The sequence below is a fragment of the Pristis pectinata genome, chromosome 15, assembly GCF_009764475.1.
Source record: "Pristis pectinata isolate sPriPec2 chromosome 15, sPriPec2.1.pri, whole genome shotgun sequence".
NCBI lineage: Eukaryota > Metazoa > Chordata > Chondrichthyes > Rhinopristiformes > Pristidae > Pristis > Pristis pectinata.
Window position 1 is genome coordinate 11,327,054 of NC_067419.1, and position 15,121 is coordinate 11,342,174.

At 37.6% G+C, this 15,121-nt stretch overlaps 1 protein-coding gene across 1 annotated transcript in view; it reads left to right on the top strand.

The window, feature by feature from the left end:
- nampt1 (nicotinamide phosphoribosyltransferase 1) overlaps positions 1-12,923 on the top strand; it is a 34,474-nt gene extending 21,551 nt beyond the window's left edge. Inside the window, exons 8-11 of the mRNA XM_052029967.1 lie at positions 693-812; positions 4,915-5,055; positions 6,103-6,237; positions 9,656-12,923. Of these exons, the coding sequence (XP_051885927.1) occupies positions 693-812; positions 4,915-5,055; positions 6,103-6,237; positions 9,656-9,766 (507 nt within the window). The 3' untranslated portion in view covers positions 9,767-12,923. The remainder of the gene's footprint in view (positions 1-692; positions 813-4,914; positions 5,056-6,102; positions 6,238-9,655) is intronic.
- The last annotated feature ends 2,198 nt before the right edge of the window (positions 12,924-15,121 follow it).

The window sequence follows — 15,121 nt, forward strand, 5'->3', positions numbered from 1 at the left end:
ACACATGAGACTAGAGATGAGTAAGATTAAGTCCTGAAGGCAGTAACTCATTCCTGATTTTGAAATAAATATGAAATTCATTTTCAGGAAAGATGATACAAACCGAATAACTGCAGAGATATTTGTAATGAGCAAGATAATGGAATCAATTATTGGGAATTAAAATTAACATGATTTTTGTCTACCAGGAGGAGCACATTCTTCTGTCGTAGCATTTTGATTTTTTGTATATTATTATTAATATGGATGTGGCTTCCCAAGTGGATATTGGATGCTGTGTGCATGAAGTCTAAATTAAGTTTTGTATGAAAAGTTTGTCTGCAAGGTTAAAGCATCAGTCATCTTGGGTAGATAAAGAATTGACTGAAAGGGATTAGCGAGCTCAAGGGAATGTTGGCTGGATGGCTGTATTCAGCAGAATATTCAGGAATACTTGCTAGGAGGATTCCTTTGAGTTGCATCAGAGGCAATTAGGGACAGTTTTGTGTTGTGAACCACAAGGACTTTATGAAATCAGTAGAATATTATTTGAATCTTCTGGATTTGTTCCTGAAGTTTGCAATTGTGTAATTCAATACTGGTATCTGCTTTTCATACACATGTACTTGTACCTTTTGAAGTGATTAGTCGAATAATTGAGCTTTTGATCATCTTCTATTCAATTATCAAAATCTTAATTGTTTTATCAACAGGTTCTTGAGATCCTTGGGAGGAAATTTCCACCATTCGAAAATTCTAAAGGTTATAAAGTACTTCCACCTTTCTTGAGGATCATTCAGGGAGATGGTGTGGATATCAACACTTTACAAGAGGTAATAGTGAACAGCCCAGAGAAGTAATCACTGGTACCCATTTCTTTTATTTGGTTTACAGGTAGTCCTAAGGGTTCCGTTCCTGAGAACTGTTGAGAACACGAACTGTTTGTAAGTCAGAAATGAACAGAAACGGTGTGTGGGAGAGGATCACAGAATCAGCTGTGACAGGAGAGAGCAGGTGCAGGAAGAGCGGCCGCCAGCTGGCCTCACTAACTCACTGAGTCTGCTCAGTGCTCCCAGCTCTGCTGGCTTGACGTTAGCCCCTAATTGTTGGGCTTGTTGTTGGGGGGGGGGGGGGGGGGGGGGGGGGGGGGGTGGGGAAGGAAGAGAAAACGTGTGGAAATGCTGCATTCTTCTTCCACCCCCCCCCCCCCCCCCCCCCCCCACCCGGGCACAGAAGATGCCTGCTGCCCCCCAGCAGCTAGCAAATCCATCCTGCTGGTTGCCCAAACGCTTGTTTATGTGTACAGGCTGTCCGTAAGTCAGTCATTCATAACCTGGGGACCTGTATTTGAGACATTACAGCTGAGTTTCTTCATAAATGACTTGCTTAATTGAAGGTAACTGTTCAAACTTGTGTTTGTATCAATGCAGATAATTTTGGGATTAGTGACTTGAACTTGGTTGGAGATGGCTTTTAGGAAGGCTTTACAGGAAGAAAGGTGGGGGGTTTAGGTGAAAAAATGAGCATTGTTGGTTGGTATTTCTTCAACCATGTCATTGTGCCTTCACAATAGGTAAAAAAAAAGGGATGGATGGGGAGAGAAAAGTGGTGCTGATGGGTACTATTGCAGAGAATTGACGCCACTGAGTAATTTAAACTTTTCCCATTGCAGCTGGAGTTGCACATAAACACAAAATGCTGGAAATGTGAGAAACGTGTGTTTTTTAAATTGGAGATAAGGGGGAGGAGTGGAGAGAGCATCAGGAGTGTCTGTGATAGACCAAGAGAATCCAGGTGACACAGATGCTGTGCAGTCTAAGAGTGTGGCGAAAGCTTGTTAATCGTAGCTAATCTGTCTGGAGGAGATGTAACTAGTGAGAGATGAGCAAAGATGGTGGAGAGGGAGGTAGAAACGATAGTGGAACAGAGATGTAGACCATGGCAAATGCTGTGAAAGGATCAATAGAGAGAAAAAATTGGAGTTAATGTTACAGGTTCATCTTGCACCAAAACTGACCAATTCTGACTTGGATAGACACAGAACAGTACAGCACAGGAACAGGCCCTTCCGCCCACGACATTTGTGCCAAACACGATACAAACTGAATTAATTCTCTTCTGCCTGTGCATGATCCATATCCCTCCATTCTCTGCATATTCATATGTCTATCTAACAGCCTCTTAAACAGCACTGTTTTATCTGCTTCCATCACTACCCCTGGCAGCCTGTTCCAGGCATCTACCACTCCATTTGCTTTTTTCAAAAAAAAACTTGCCCTTCACATTTCTCTTAAACTTGCCCCCTCTTGCCTTAAATACATGTCCTCTAGTATTTGACATTTCTACCCTGGGGAAAAAGATGTACCCTATCTATGCCTCTCATAATCTTATAAACTTCTATCGGGTCTCTCTCAGCCTCCAACACTCCAGAGAAAATAACTCAAGTTTTCCCAACCTCTCTTTGTAATCCCTCTAATCTAGGCAGCATCCTGGTAAACTTCTTCTGCACCCTTTCCAAAGCCTCCACACCCTTCCTGCAATGGGGTGACGAGAGATGCGCACAATGCCAGAATTGGACATAAGTTAACAAAAAAAATCAAATGTCAGATTTTAAAAATTAACTGAACTGACAGCAATTGCCAATTCCAAATCTCTCGTATCCTTTACGAATGGAAGCATCTTTTCACTTTCATATTCAAGAAAGACTCGTTATCTGAAATCATTGAATTCAACCTTGAATTCCAAGTCCTGCATGTGTTTAGATAGAAGATAAGGTGCTGTTCCTCGAGTTCAGGTTGGGCATCATTTGAACAGTATATAAAGCCAAAGGCACAGGGGTCAGAGTAGGAATGGGGTAGAAATTAAAGTGATGGGGAACCAGAAGCTCAGGGTCACCCTTGAGGATTAATGAAGACGTTCTGCCGTAGTCACTCACTCTGCATTTGGTTTCATACCATTGTCTTTCTAATTGTTCATTGAACAAATAGTGTGTTGATCTTCATTGCAAGAGGATATAAGTACAGGCATAGACACTCGTTGCTCAATTTATACAGAGTCCTGGAGAAACTGCATCAAGAACCTTGAGCAAAGTCTAGTCTCCCAAATGATGAAAGGATATATTTGCAATGGAATGTCCCATATTGATCCTTGGTATGGTGAGTTTGTCGTATGCAGAGAGATTATGCAATCTCATTGAAATTTACAAAATCCTCAAAGGGCTAGACTGAATAGACATGAAGTTTCCCCTGGCTGTGCTGCCAAGAATTGGGATCACAATGTCAGGATAAGACGTTGGCTCTTCAGGAAAGAGCTAAGAATTTTTTTTCACACAGTGGACAATGCATCTTTGGAGCTCTCTACCCTGGAGGGCTGTGGATTTTCAAGAAAAAGATATTAAGGGAATCCAGGGATTATCGGGTTAGTGCAGGAAAGTGAAACTGAAATAAAAGATTAGCTGTGAACTTACTGAATGGCAGAACGAGTATGAGGGACCAAATAGTCTACTACTATTTCTTATATGAATGCAGAAAGCATTTAGTGAACTGCGTTCTTTGCTTGTGTTATGTTCTTCACTATATGGGGAAAAACCAAATGCAGATTGGGTAACCTCTTTGCAGAACAGTTCTGTTCAGTCTGGAAAAGAAAAATCTGAGCTGCCAGTTGCCATTCATTTTAATTCTCTATCCCACTCCCACTCTGATCTGTCTTTGTGCTTCACTGGAACATTGTTGAAAGCCAGAGTAAATTCAAAGTACTGCACCTTTTATCTTCCAGCTCACCACCTTGTAGCCTTCAAGACTCAATATAGAATTTAATAATTTCTGTAAACTAGTGTTTCCTTACCTATCTTGACAGAGGCTCATCGATGTTAACTTGTTTTTGTTCTTTCTCTGCAGATGCTATCTGATGCATTCTCTCTTTCTTCAGGTTTTCAGCAGCTGTTGCGTTCTGCACCTTAGAACATTTTGTTTTCCTTTCCTCTGTCTGTGCTCATCTCCCTCCAAATGCATCTCCTATAAACAATGATTTAACAAGCATTCACCACCACCACCATTTGTCACTTGCACGATCTTGGTCTTCGTCCTACAACAAAAGTTGTCTTTTCTCTGTAGCTTCAACAGAGTTAACATTTTAAGTTGTCTCTCCACATGTGCTGCCTGAGATCTTGAGTATCACTAATGTTTTCTATTTTTATTTCATTTTCAAGTATTAAGGATTGGGGTTGGTACAGGTTAAAAATTCTCGTGCTAATGGCTGAGTGTAAAGTGGCACATTTTATGAATAGGCTTATGTATATTGTATATTATTTATATCCCTAGATTTAATTAACACCTCTGTGGCAGGTATTTTGCAATTAAGGTAAATTCCTTGACAATTTTTTTTTGAATGAAGTTGTAACAGACCAATAAAACAACTCAGGAAAAAAAAATAAAAAGAATCAATGGAAATACAATTTGAATTGGTTAGTTTACACCTTGAAGATTATCCAGTTCTGGTTTTGTAGAAAACATGAGAGACATTTTAAGTGCACAAAACATTAAGATGAGACACTTAACTCTGTTCAAGTGGAAAGGTATAGGAAAAGTTAATTCGGAATGCTGCTTCAAGTGGGGAGAGCAAACTAAATCAGTCCTCCTATGACTTTTATCGGGAGGATTGGAAAGTTACAATCAGATCAGCCATGATCTGATAAAATGGCAGAGAAACCGTGGGCTGAGACTTGCATTTAACTCTAATGTTTGTAGAGGCATTTATACATCCGCAGAATAATTTAACTCTGAATGGATTTCTCGCTAGATATCAGGAAGCAGGATATTGGAAACTTTTTAAGAAACCAAATTGATGCAGCTATTGCTCTGAATTTGAGTCTATATGAGCCACATATCGCACTGTGCCATATGTAAATGGATAACAGTAGCATACTTTGTTTTTCAGATTGTACAAGGAATGAAAGAACATAAATGGAGCATTGAAAACATTACCTTTGGTTCTGGTGGAGCTTTGCTACAGAAGATGACAAGAGATCTTTTGAATTGTTCTTTTAAGTGCAGTTATGTCGTGACCAATGGCCTAGGGGTATGTTAATGTTATAAAGCTGTTGGATTGTATTTTAAACAGTTTTATAGGTCCAGTGTTTTTTTTTAATATGAGTAGAGAACTTAGTTGTCTGAGATGTGTGTGTGTGTGTGTGTGTATACACTATGTATGAATTGAATAATAATTATACAATTGTTATATAATTGCCTGAGTTCTTTGTTGTCTGATAAATAGTTTGCATAATTATTCATTACATGTTCATTCACTGGAGGTGCCAAGGCCAGAAAGTCTGGCATTTATTGCCCTTCATTAATTGCTCGTGCTTTGCAAGGCCATGCTGCTGTGTGTCTGGAGTTGAGCATTGTCCAAACCAGATAAGGATGGCAGATTTCCTCAAATGTTAGTGAACCCAATGGGATTTGTAAGACAGACTGGTGTTTTTAAAGATGACTATTATTTATTCTAGCTCTTATGATTTTGTTAATTAGCCAGATTTTAAATTCTACAGCTGCCATGCTGGAATTTGAAAATGTCCTTGGATTATTGTTTCAGCATTATGGATTAGCGGTCCAGCAACATAAACATCCTTGCCATACTTGTGCTTAGAATGTTTTAATGGTAGTAATTTGGAGAAATGTTTTGAATGCTGTTCAGAATGTCAGATTTGAGGTAAAAGTGATTGTGCTGAGTAAATTATCTTGTAGCACAGAAGCAGGGAAGAAATGCCACCAGTCTACTGGTAATCTGATTTTATTCCATGCAAAGGAGGCTTTAATATTTGTGTTGCTTTTTAGTGATGTTTCCTAATGTTATTAGGATTTATGTTGTGTTCTGTAGTGAAGTGTTTTCTTCAGTAAACTTTTGTTGATGTTTGAGGTTTCATCCTTGCTAAAGTGTGAATGGGGATTTGTGATGGCTTCTTTTGATTCTTGGATTCCAGTTATAAACTTGGAACCTTGCAGATTTTGTGGCTTAATGTCAAAAAAGTAACTTGTACAGGTATTTCAGTGAAACTCTTAACTGCTCAAAGAATTGAGGTAAAGGCAATACTTACCATGCATGTAAGTAAATCTTTCTTGTATATAGGTAAATGTTTTCAAAGATCCAGTTATGGATCCAAACAAGCGATCCAAGAAAGGGCGTCTGTCTTTGCACTGCACTGCTTCAGGAGATTATGTTACACTCGAAGAGGGTAAAGGCGAACTTGAACAAAATGGGCCTGTAAGTAACTTTGTATATTTGTTTTCCACACTGCCAAACAAAAAGGAAGGCATATTAACCTTGGTATTAATTAAGAATCATTTTTTAGATTGCAAATTTGCTCTTCTCACTTGGCTATTTCAACTAGGGAAAGGGAAGAAACCAGGAAATTATAGATCTGCTGGCATAACATCCAACTTCAGTAAATCATGAGTTCATACTTAATGATATTATGGTTGTAACATCTTAAACATTTGGTTAATCACGAAGAGCTGGGAATGGATTTTTGAATATTTAGTTATGCTGAGATCTCTTATTGAAGAGCTGTTTAATGTAAAGGGTGAGGAATGTCTCTGGATGTTACTATGGACATCCAGAGGCATTTGATAAAAATTCTTGCCAAGAGACACAGTTGAACCAGATAAAATTAAGATAAATTGGCTGAGCAGAGAGAAAGGATGGGAACTTAAACTGGCAGTTGGTGACTATTGGTGTTCTGAAAGAATCTGTTCAGGTTGCAAATATTTAAAATATTTATAAATTACTTCAGATCGTATGGACTGGGACATATTCTATTTTGCCTATGATACAAGATAACTTTCATTATAGATGGAATAATTAAATTACAAAGCTAATAGACTGAGTGGGCAAAACTATAGCAAATCGATTTCAATAAAGGCAAATGTGAAACATGCACATAATGAACAATGAATTTTCCAGGTAAACTGCTCTCCCATTGTTTCCCATTGTCATGCTTTTGTGTACCTTCCTCTTGTTTCTATAAAATGCTTCTCTTAGGGGATTCTTATCTGTCTTGATCAATCTCCATGTAGTCTTTTGTCTTGCACATCACTTCTTCCCCTCCAGCTCTGTTTTGAAAACTGTAATGCCTCCACTCTTCCCCTGGTACTAAGGACGGGTCCCTGACCTGAAATATTAGCTTGGTTCTCTTTCAACAGATGTTGCTTGACTGGCTAAGTTCTTCAAGCATATGTTGTTTTTATGATGGAACCAAATTTCTTTCTAAATGGTGAAAAGTTAGGTTTGAAGAAACTTTGTGTATATTCATCATTTAAAATGTTATAGGCAGGTCCAGAAAATGGGATGCCAGCTGTTATGGTTGTTCAGAAAATATTATTTGGGATGAAAAATAGGCTAATGAAATGCTATCTGTAGAGGACTAGAATCCCAGGAGTTTTGTTGATAAGTCAATATAAATATAAGGAAAGACCAGAGAAGTTGAGTTTCTCAGGAGAGAAGGCTGAGGAGATTTGAGATTTATTTTTGAATTGTGGAAGTTTTACATGAGGAACAACTGTTTCTAGTACCTCATGCTTGGGTAAACAAAAGTAGTGCAGCAAAGGAACTGGGGGTGTCATGAGGGGAATAGGATAGCAGAGATGTAATGGGCCAAATGGCTGCATGTGCTGTGATTTTTATTGTGTTGATATGGCCACAGCAGAACTGAGATCATTGCACCATGAAGGATTTATGGAGTGGAATAACCAGAGCAATATTAAATTTTCTAAAGGCTAACATATTACAAACCAGGAAGGATTACACAAGTTGCATTGTCCAGGATTTAAAAGATTATTTGAATAATATTTAAAAGTTGGTAAGACATGCTAATTGGGTAGAAACTATTTTTTTATTATTTGGGAAGCCCAATTCCAGGGGGACTAGTTTGAAAATTGGAACCAGACCTTTCAGAAGCGAGAAGACACTTCCACTTGTAAAGAATATTAGAGATTTGGAATTGTTCTACAAAAGGCTGATGGGTCAATAATTTTTAAACCTGATATTTGATTTTTTTTGTTAACTGTTGGTATTAAGGGGGGAAAATGGGAATGGTTGGATAAAGGAATGTGTGAGTGAGAACATTCAGTCACAAATCACCTTTTCATTGCACAGCACAATGGTCTCAATCAAATAATCTTTTGTTTCGGTGTTCTTAATGGCTCCATTAATATTTTATTGAAAATTGAGTTTGACTGCACAAGACTCCCCATCTGCCTGACTGCATTTGTCTTTTCTGGATACGGGAGAGCAAACAAAGTGATCCTCCACAGCTGAGGGAGCTGGCGGAGCATGCTCCACAGGACAAGTAGGTTTCAGGCAGTGTACTGCCTCGGCCCCACTTTTGGAATATGCCAGCAGTTTTGGACAACTCCTCATCATTTTTCTGAACTGATTTTGAATGTCCCTGATGATCTAATTGCTACTTCCATTTTAATGGCGAAATGCCAGAACTTCTGTTCAAAACCCATCAATCTCATGAAAAATAGTAAACCTGTATGGCGGGATAAAAATCTACATTTGATTTAAAATAAAAACAAAGTGCTGGAAATACTCAGATATGGCAGAAATTGTGGAAAGATAAACATAGTTAACATTTCAGGGTGAAGACTCTTCATGGATTGGGAAAGTGAGAAAACAAGTTATTTCTGCGTTACAGAGAAGGTGGGGCTGGGGTGAGAAAAAGGACAGAGGAAATATCTAGTTATATGGTACACTAAGTTGTGGGGACAAGTTGCAGAAGTCCTTTGGTCAAATGGGTTAATGGGGACAGGTAGAGATGATAATACAGGCCAAAAAGTGTAAATAGATACGCCCAGCAGATCAGGCTGTGCTAATGGAGAGGAAAAACTGAGCCGATATCACAGATGGATTATTTAAAGTAGAAGTGTCCAGTTCTGATTGAGACGGAAAGCATGTCACCTTAAGTTGGATTAAAGTGATGGGCAATGTCAAGATCATGAATGCGGTACTCGGCAAAGCAGTCACCCAGTCTGTGTTTGGTTTCCCTTCAGTGTAGGGGAGACCACATAGTGAACTTGAAATGAAGTGCACTTGCACATTTGGAGCTGTTTAGTTCATGAGTGAGGGCAATTGGAGAGAGAACAAAAATGAAAAGAACACACTAGAACTGTAGAGCAATTCTATTATGTTCTTTTGCTTTCTGTCCTCTAACTGCCCTCGCTCATCTATTAACTAGATAGCTCTGAAAGTAATTGCTGCCTGGACAGCCTTGGTTTCCATCCTATCACAAACATTCTCTCCACCCTTCCCCCTCTCTGCAACTTAAAGCACACCCATGTTCTCACTCCTCCAGTCTGATTAAGGGCCACTGACATAGAATGCTGCCTGACCTGAGTATTTCCAGCATTTCGTTTTTCTCAGATTTATAGCATGTGTCATTTGTTAATTTTCAATTTAAGTCATCCACCATTTGTTGTGAGGCAGCAATATCAAAAGACATCAACAATTACACAGTTGTGTAGGGCATTACAAGACATTGAGGAAGATGTTAAATTTCAGGCATGTAGTCAATCACAAATTGACATTCGCTTCCTAAATTTTAGTTGATCCACACTTAGTGCATTGTTATTTTCTGGATTGTTTGAGTTGAATGTGACTCCTGGATGTTCTCAATTTACAGGATCTACTGCACACAGTTTTCAAGAATGGCATAGTTGTAAAGAGCTACACCTTTGATGAAGTGAGGGAAAATGCGCAACTGAAGAATAAAATGGGAGACTCTCAAATCTGAGTTGATTTCAAACAAATAACTGCAGAATGATGTCCTAGGTCTGTTGCAGATTTGGTGCGCAGATGTGTGTATATATGCAGTTTTAATTTACCTATTAAATCTAAACATTTATAATTATATGCTGTGCCACATAAACAGCAAATGACGATCAAGCGTACAGTGATCATCCAGTATGGTTTGTATTTTTAACACTCGCTGTACACAGTCTCAACAATTTGTTGCTTTGAACAGCTGCTACTTGTGTTTTAAAATGTAAATTGTGAGGTATAATAGTGGTTACTAGGAATTATGAAAATGTACAAATGTCGGCCCATGTTTGTTATGTGTTTGGACTAGCTGACCACCTTCAGTGGGTGAAAAATTTGGCCAATATTGGAAATAATTTAAATTTTAGTGTACATATATACCAAGTTCCTTTTTGATCTTCCTATTTTATTGTTTTTAAGACACTGTTCCAGTTTAGGAATAAGGGCTGCTTTGCAGAATAAAGTATCAGGTTGTGACAAAGTACAACCATTTGATGTTGTGTTGAACAAAGCCTTTTTTGCGCGCACGCACACACACACACAAACATGAGTAGATTTTGAAAGGATGGATAGTTAATGGTGCACTTTTATTTATAGACCTGTGTGTGCTGAAAATGCAGGCTTTTTAAGAGCAATTGTGGAGGAAGGGAAGATGTCCACTCTAACTAAAATTGCTCTTTGCAACAATCAGAAGTGAATTAATGCAAGATGTGTAACTGTTTTTCTCTCTCTCTCTTTCAAGTATACTGATTAATTTGGATTAGACTTTTAATGCACATGATGAACTTATAACCTTATTTCTGAAATTGATAGGAAGGTGCCTTCCTTTGAACACTTATTTTGGCTTTTTCTTTAATACAATTTAATCTTTGCTGACTCTCACTACCAGTTGTTTCTACACTGAGGTAAGATTGGGATGGAAGAGGCAATTCAGTGTGTCATTATATACATATATCTCCCCTGTAGAATGTTAAAGCAAACCCAAACTGTCTCGGAATAAGAAATGGAATTGGCAATGAAATCTTACAACCCTATAGGATTGGCTTTAAATTTGATCTTGTGTCCCATTGCATTTATCAGTTCTGGAGATGGTTTAATGCACCAGTTATGTGTAATATGCTTTGTTTTTTGTACAGTTGTTTGATGTCTCCAGTTTCAGATTATACTTGTTATTTTTTTATTTTTTTTACCACAGCAATGTATCTAAATATTAAAACAGAGCATTGGACTATGCCATTGGATTTTTTAAAATTTGTCAAGTGAACATTACTGATTCCACTCATCGATGATGTAATGGCTTAACCAGAAATTTAAGGACAAGTTGAAAATAAACAGCTTGCTTGTTTTTGTTCTTTTATTCCCCCATATAATCTTGAAATGGAAGAACATTTGCTGTTATATAAGAATGTGTAACCTTAAATAACTCATTGAACTGGTTCCAATGATATTTGTTCTGTGAAGTATGGCTTTCTCTTGCATTCAGTGCCACAGTGATGATTGTCTGTCAAGGATAGAAATGGGAATAATGTTGTACAATTGTTCAAAACTGAGATCAGACAGAACAGCAAATAGAAGGATCAAAATTATAAATGATCATTGGAACATTTTAAGTACTTGTTGAATGATGTTTTAATATTAAACTCATCACTAAGATGTTTTCATTTAATAACATTGCTGTTTTCAACCTGCTTTACATTCCTAAAAATAAAAGGTAGTTCAGCTTGTGTTCAATGAAATACCAACCACAACTGCTAGATATAATCAATTCATTCACACAAACATTACATGGGAACCTTGGCAAAGAACTCCTCTGGGGGAATGAATCATTGCATTAAATAAACAATGTTATGAGAACTGAAGATTTTATCTGGCTGCAGAAACAATATGTTGTGCTGTATACAGAAATTTTTGTATCAGATTTTCATGAATGAATTGCAATGTTTAAGTAATGGAGTTGAATGGGTTGTGGCAATTTTAAATTAAAGGACACAAGAATTGAATAACTAGAAGGGAGAAATACCAGGGAAAAAACGAAATAGACATTTGTCATAGTCACCCAATGAGCAATGCATCAAATATACACCAGGTTGCTTGCTTGCGTACTACAATGCAGAAAGAGGCTGTTTGGCCCATCATGTCCATGCCAGCTCCCAGCAGAGCAATCCTATTAACCCTCAGCCCTGCAATTTGTTCTCTCACATGCTCATCAATTGTCATTTGATTATTTTTCCATAAACTGCACCAAGGGGTAATTTACGGTGGCTAATTAAACTACTGGTTCATCTTTGGGATGTTTAAGGAAACCAGAGCACCTGGCAAAAGCTCATGTGGTCATTGAAGAACGTGCACACTTCACAGTCAGTACTAGAGGTTAGCATCAAACCTGGCTTCCTGGAATTGAATCAACAGCACTAACTGCTGCACCACTACGCCACCCAATTTTGTATTTTCTTTCTTTCATTTGGTCTCTTAAATGAGCCCAGTAGGCCTGAGTGTAGCAGTTTTGATTCAAACCTTGTCATTTAGTGTTAGTTTATAACTCCTCACCTTTTAAACAAATTACTAAGGCAATACTATCTTCATCAAGGAACATCTCTTGGCAGGGATTGTTTCTGAGTTAGAGCTGCTAATCCAATTTTCAATGTAGTTGGTATTGGTATTGGTTGAATTCACTGTTAAAACAGTAATGTTGTCATCATCTTTCCAAATGCTTGTAGAAATTTTGTAGGTATCTGAGACAGCCTTGTTTTCAAAATAACTTTAAATTTTGTAGGTATATTGGTTTTGTCATTAAATTTGTTGAGCGTTTATGCTTTTATAAATGTAATAAACTGGTCTACCATGACATCTCTTATTTCATGTCTGAATTTGAGGTGGTTAGCTGTCCTATATACCTCTATTTTTAAATTAATTGATTTCCTTGTGTATTGTCTAATCAAGGAACTTTAATAAGGCTTTGTTTTACACAATGTATACTTTGTAGATTGGAAAATATTACTGCATCTGTAATTTTGTTTACTTTTGCCGAACTTGATGCCATTTGCTGTTTCTCAATTTCTCCTATAAATTATATTTTTCCCATAAACCTGAAACCTATCTGAAAAATATTATTAATAAAATGTTTCTTTTGATCCCTCTTGTCGCTGTCAGCAATGTGTTCTCATAAAAGATAAAATATCCAGCATATCTTGATAAAGTGGAATTCAGGTGAAGTTTCTTCACACTGTATTGCATTGCATTCCGTCCAATAGTTCCTGAAATAATTAAATATGCCCATTTCGGATTGAGTTTAATGGCCTGGATAGTGTGGTCAAATGACAAAGATATCTTGTACAGAAAGCAAACTCAACTGAAGATAATGGACGCAAGGAAAAGTTAAAAAATTCAATCTCTAATTAAATTCTACAGGAATGGGGCTATACAGTGAGTTAATATTTTCAGCAGCAAAGGAGTTTTTTGGCTGTCAGTATGACTAATATGATTTAAATTCAGTTAAAATTCATTGTACCACCTAACCTTTCTGGTTTGGTTAGTAACTGATGCAAGATAGCATTTCATGTCCTTGCATAGGTTAGTGCCACGTCTGTCAAAGATTGTGGAGGAGCTGAACAAATTGAACAGTAATTTAGTGGTTTTCCTTGTTTAACCTACACACGTGAACTAGGTTGAAATCCAGTTTGATGCATGAGAAAGATCACTTTTGAAATTCCCATGCAATCGCAGGAGAGGCTGTTCTTTTACCTCTTCCCTTCCAATCATCCATGATTTCACTTCTAATCTAGTTTACTGCATTCAATGCTCATTTAATATAGTCTCCACAATGCAGAGTCCAAATACAAATTGGGTCACTGCAGAGCACCTGAGTTCAGTCGACAGGGTGACCCTGACCTTCCTGTTGCCTGTCACTTTAATTCTCCATCCCACTCGGACATATGTTTGTGGCCTTCTGCACCATTATAACATGTGCTTGACAAACAGCAGTTCATCTTCCACCAAGGCACTTTGCACCCTGCTGGATTCAATATCAAATTCCGCAACTTCAGGTAACTTGCCTTCTCTTTCTATCAAAACTGCCCAGTTTCTGCAAAAGGTCATCAGTTTGCAACACTGGCACAATCTTTCTCTCCATTAGCAATGACTTCAAGCATTTCCTACACCTTTGTATTTCACAGCTTTTATGCCCATTTTTTTCTCTTGCTGCTCTCATAGCTTTTATGTTCTTTTGTTGACATTCCTTCCCTCTAACCAGCCCAATTAACCTACCAACTGCGTGATTTTGTCTCAAACGTATTCCCAGCCTCACCCTATCAAGATATTTATTTTATCCTATCCATCCCTTCTCCACCCTGGAACTTAAAACTAACTTTCCCACTTTTCCAGTTCTGATGACATGTCTTCAACCTGAAATGCTAACTCCATTTTTCATTCCAAAGATGCTGCCTGACCTGTTGAGTATTTGCAACAGTTTGGCCCGATGGTGTTTCTATTATCAGTAGATAATGTCCTTAATTGAATAAAGGCCTGCAGTGTGACATCCTATGTTTTGCCATTCTTAATTGAATACTGGTGCACATTTTAAAGTGCACCTCCTTGGAAAATGTTACTTTTCCCTTTCAATTACAACAATCAGGACTTGAGAAACTAGAAGCTACATTTGCATCAAATTGGAAGATCCAATTGTTCTCCAAACATTCATGTCAGTATTATTTGCTGTTTCCTTTAAGTACCACTGGCATTTTGATATTAAAAGATGGATGAATTATTTTTATTTCATCACTGCCTCCATAATGTTGGACAGCAAGTTCATTCAGGTGTTAAATAACTTCAAAATGGGACAGGCCAGTTCACTGGGAAAGGAGTTACAAGTCTTGAGGAGGTGTATACCCATGAAACAATTAGGAATATCTGTCCAATAAATTCCTGTTTAAAAGGCTGTCAAACAGGTTTTATAGTCACAAAAGAAATCCTTTTTGGAAAGAACGTTAGTATGGAAATGCTGCTTTATTTCTAGTTGTGCAATTAAAAGATTAACAGTGGAGTTTCTAAAGTGCTTTCCCTTGATAACTCTACTTGAGTCAAATCTAAAATTTAAGTTTGTGTCCCTGTTTTGAAAATAGTCCTTAACTATAAATCTCTTCAGCTCCACTCAAGTGATTTGTTAAGAAGTATAGTGTCATATTTGCAACTGTTTATCTCCAATAATTTCTGGACACTTAAAGTGTAGAAAATTATAAATATTAAACTGTCTTCAACTTTACCCTGTGGAGACTCATTTCATGAAAATGTGATCAGAGACAAGAAACAAATCAAGGAATCCAATAATTGGGTA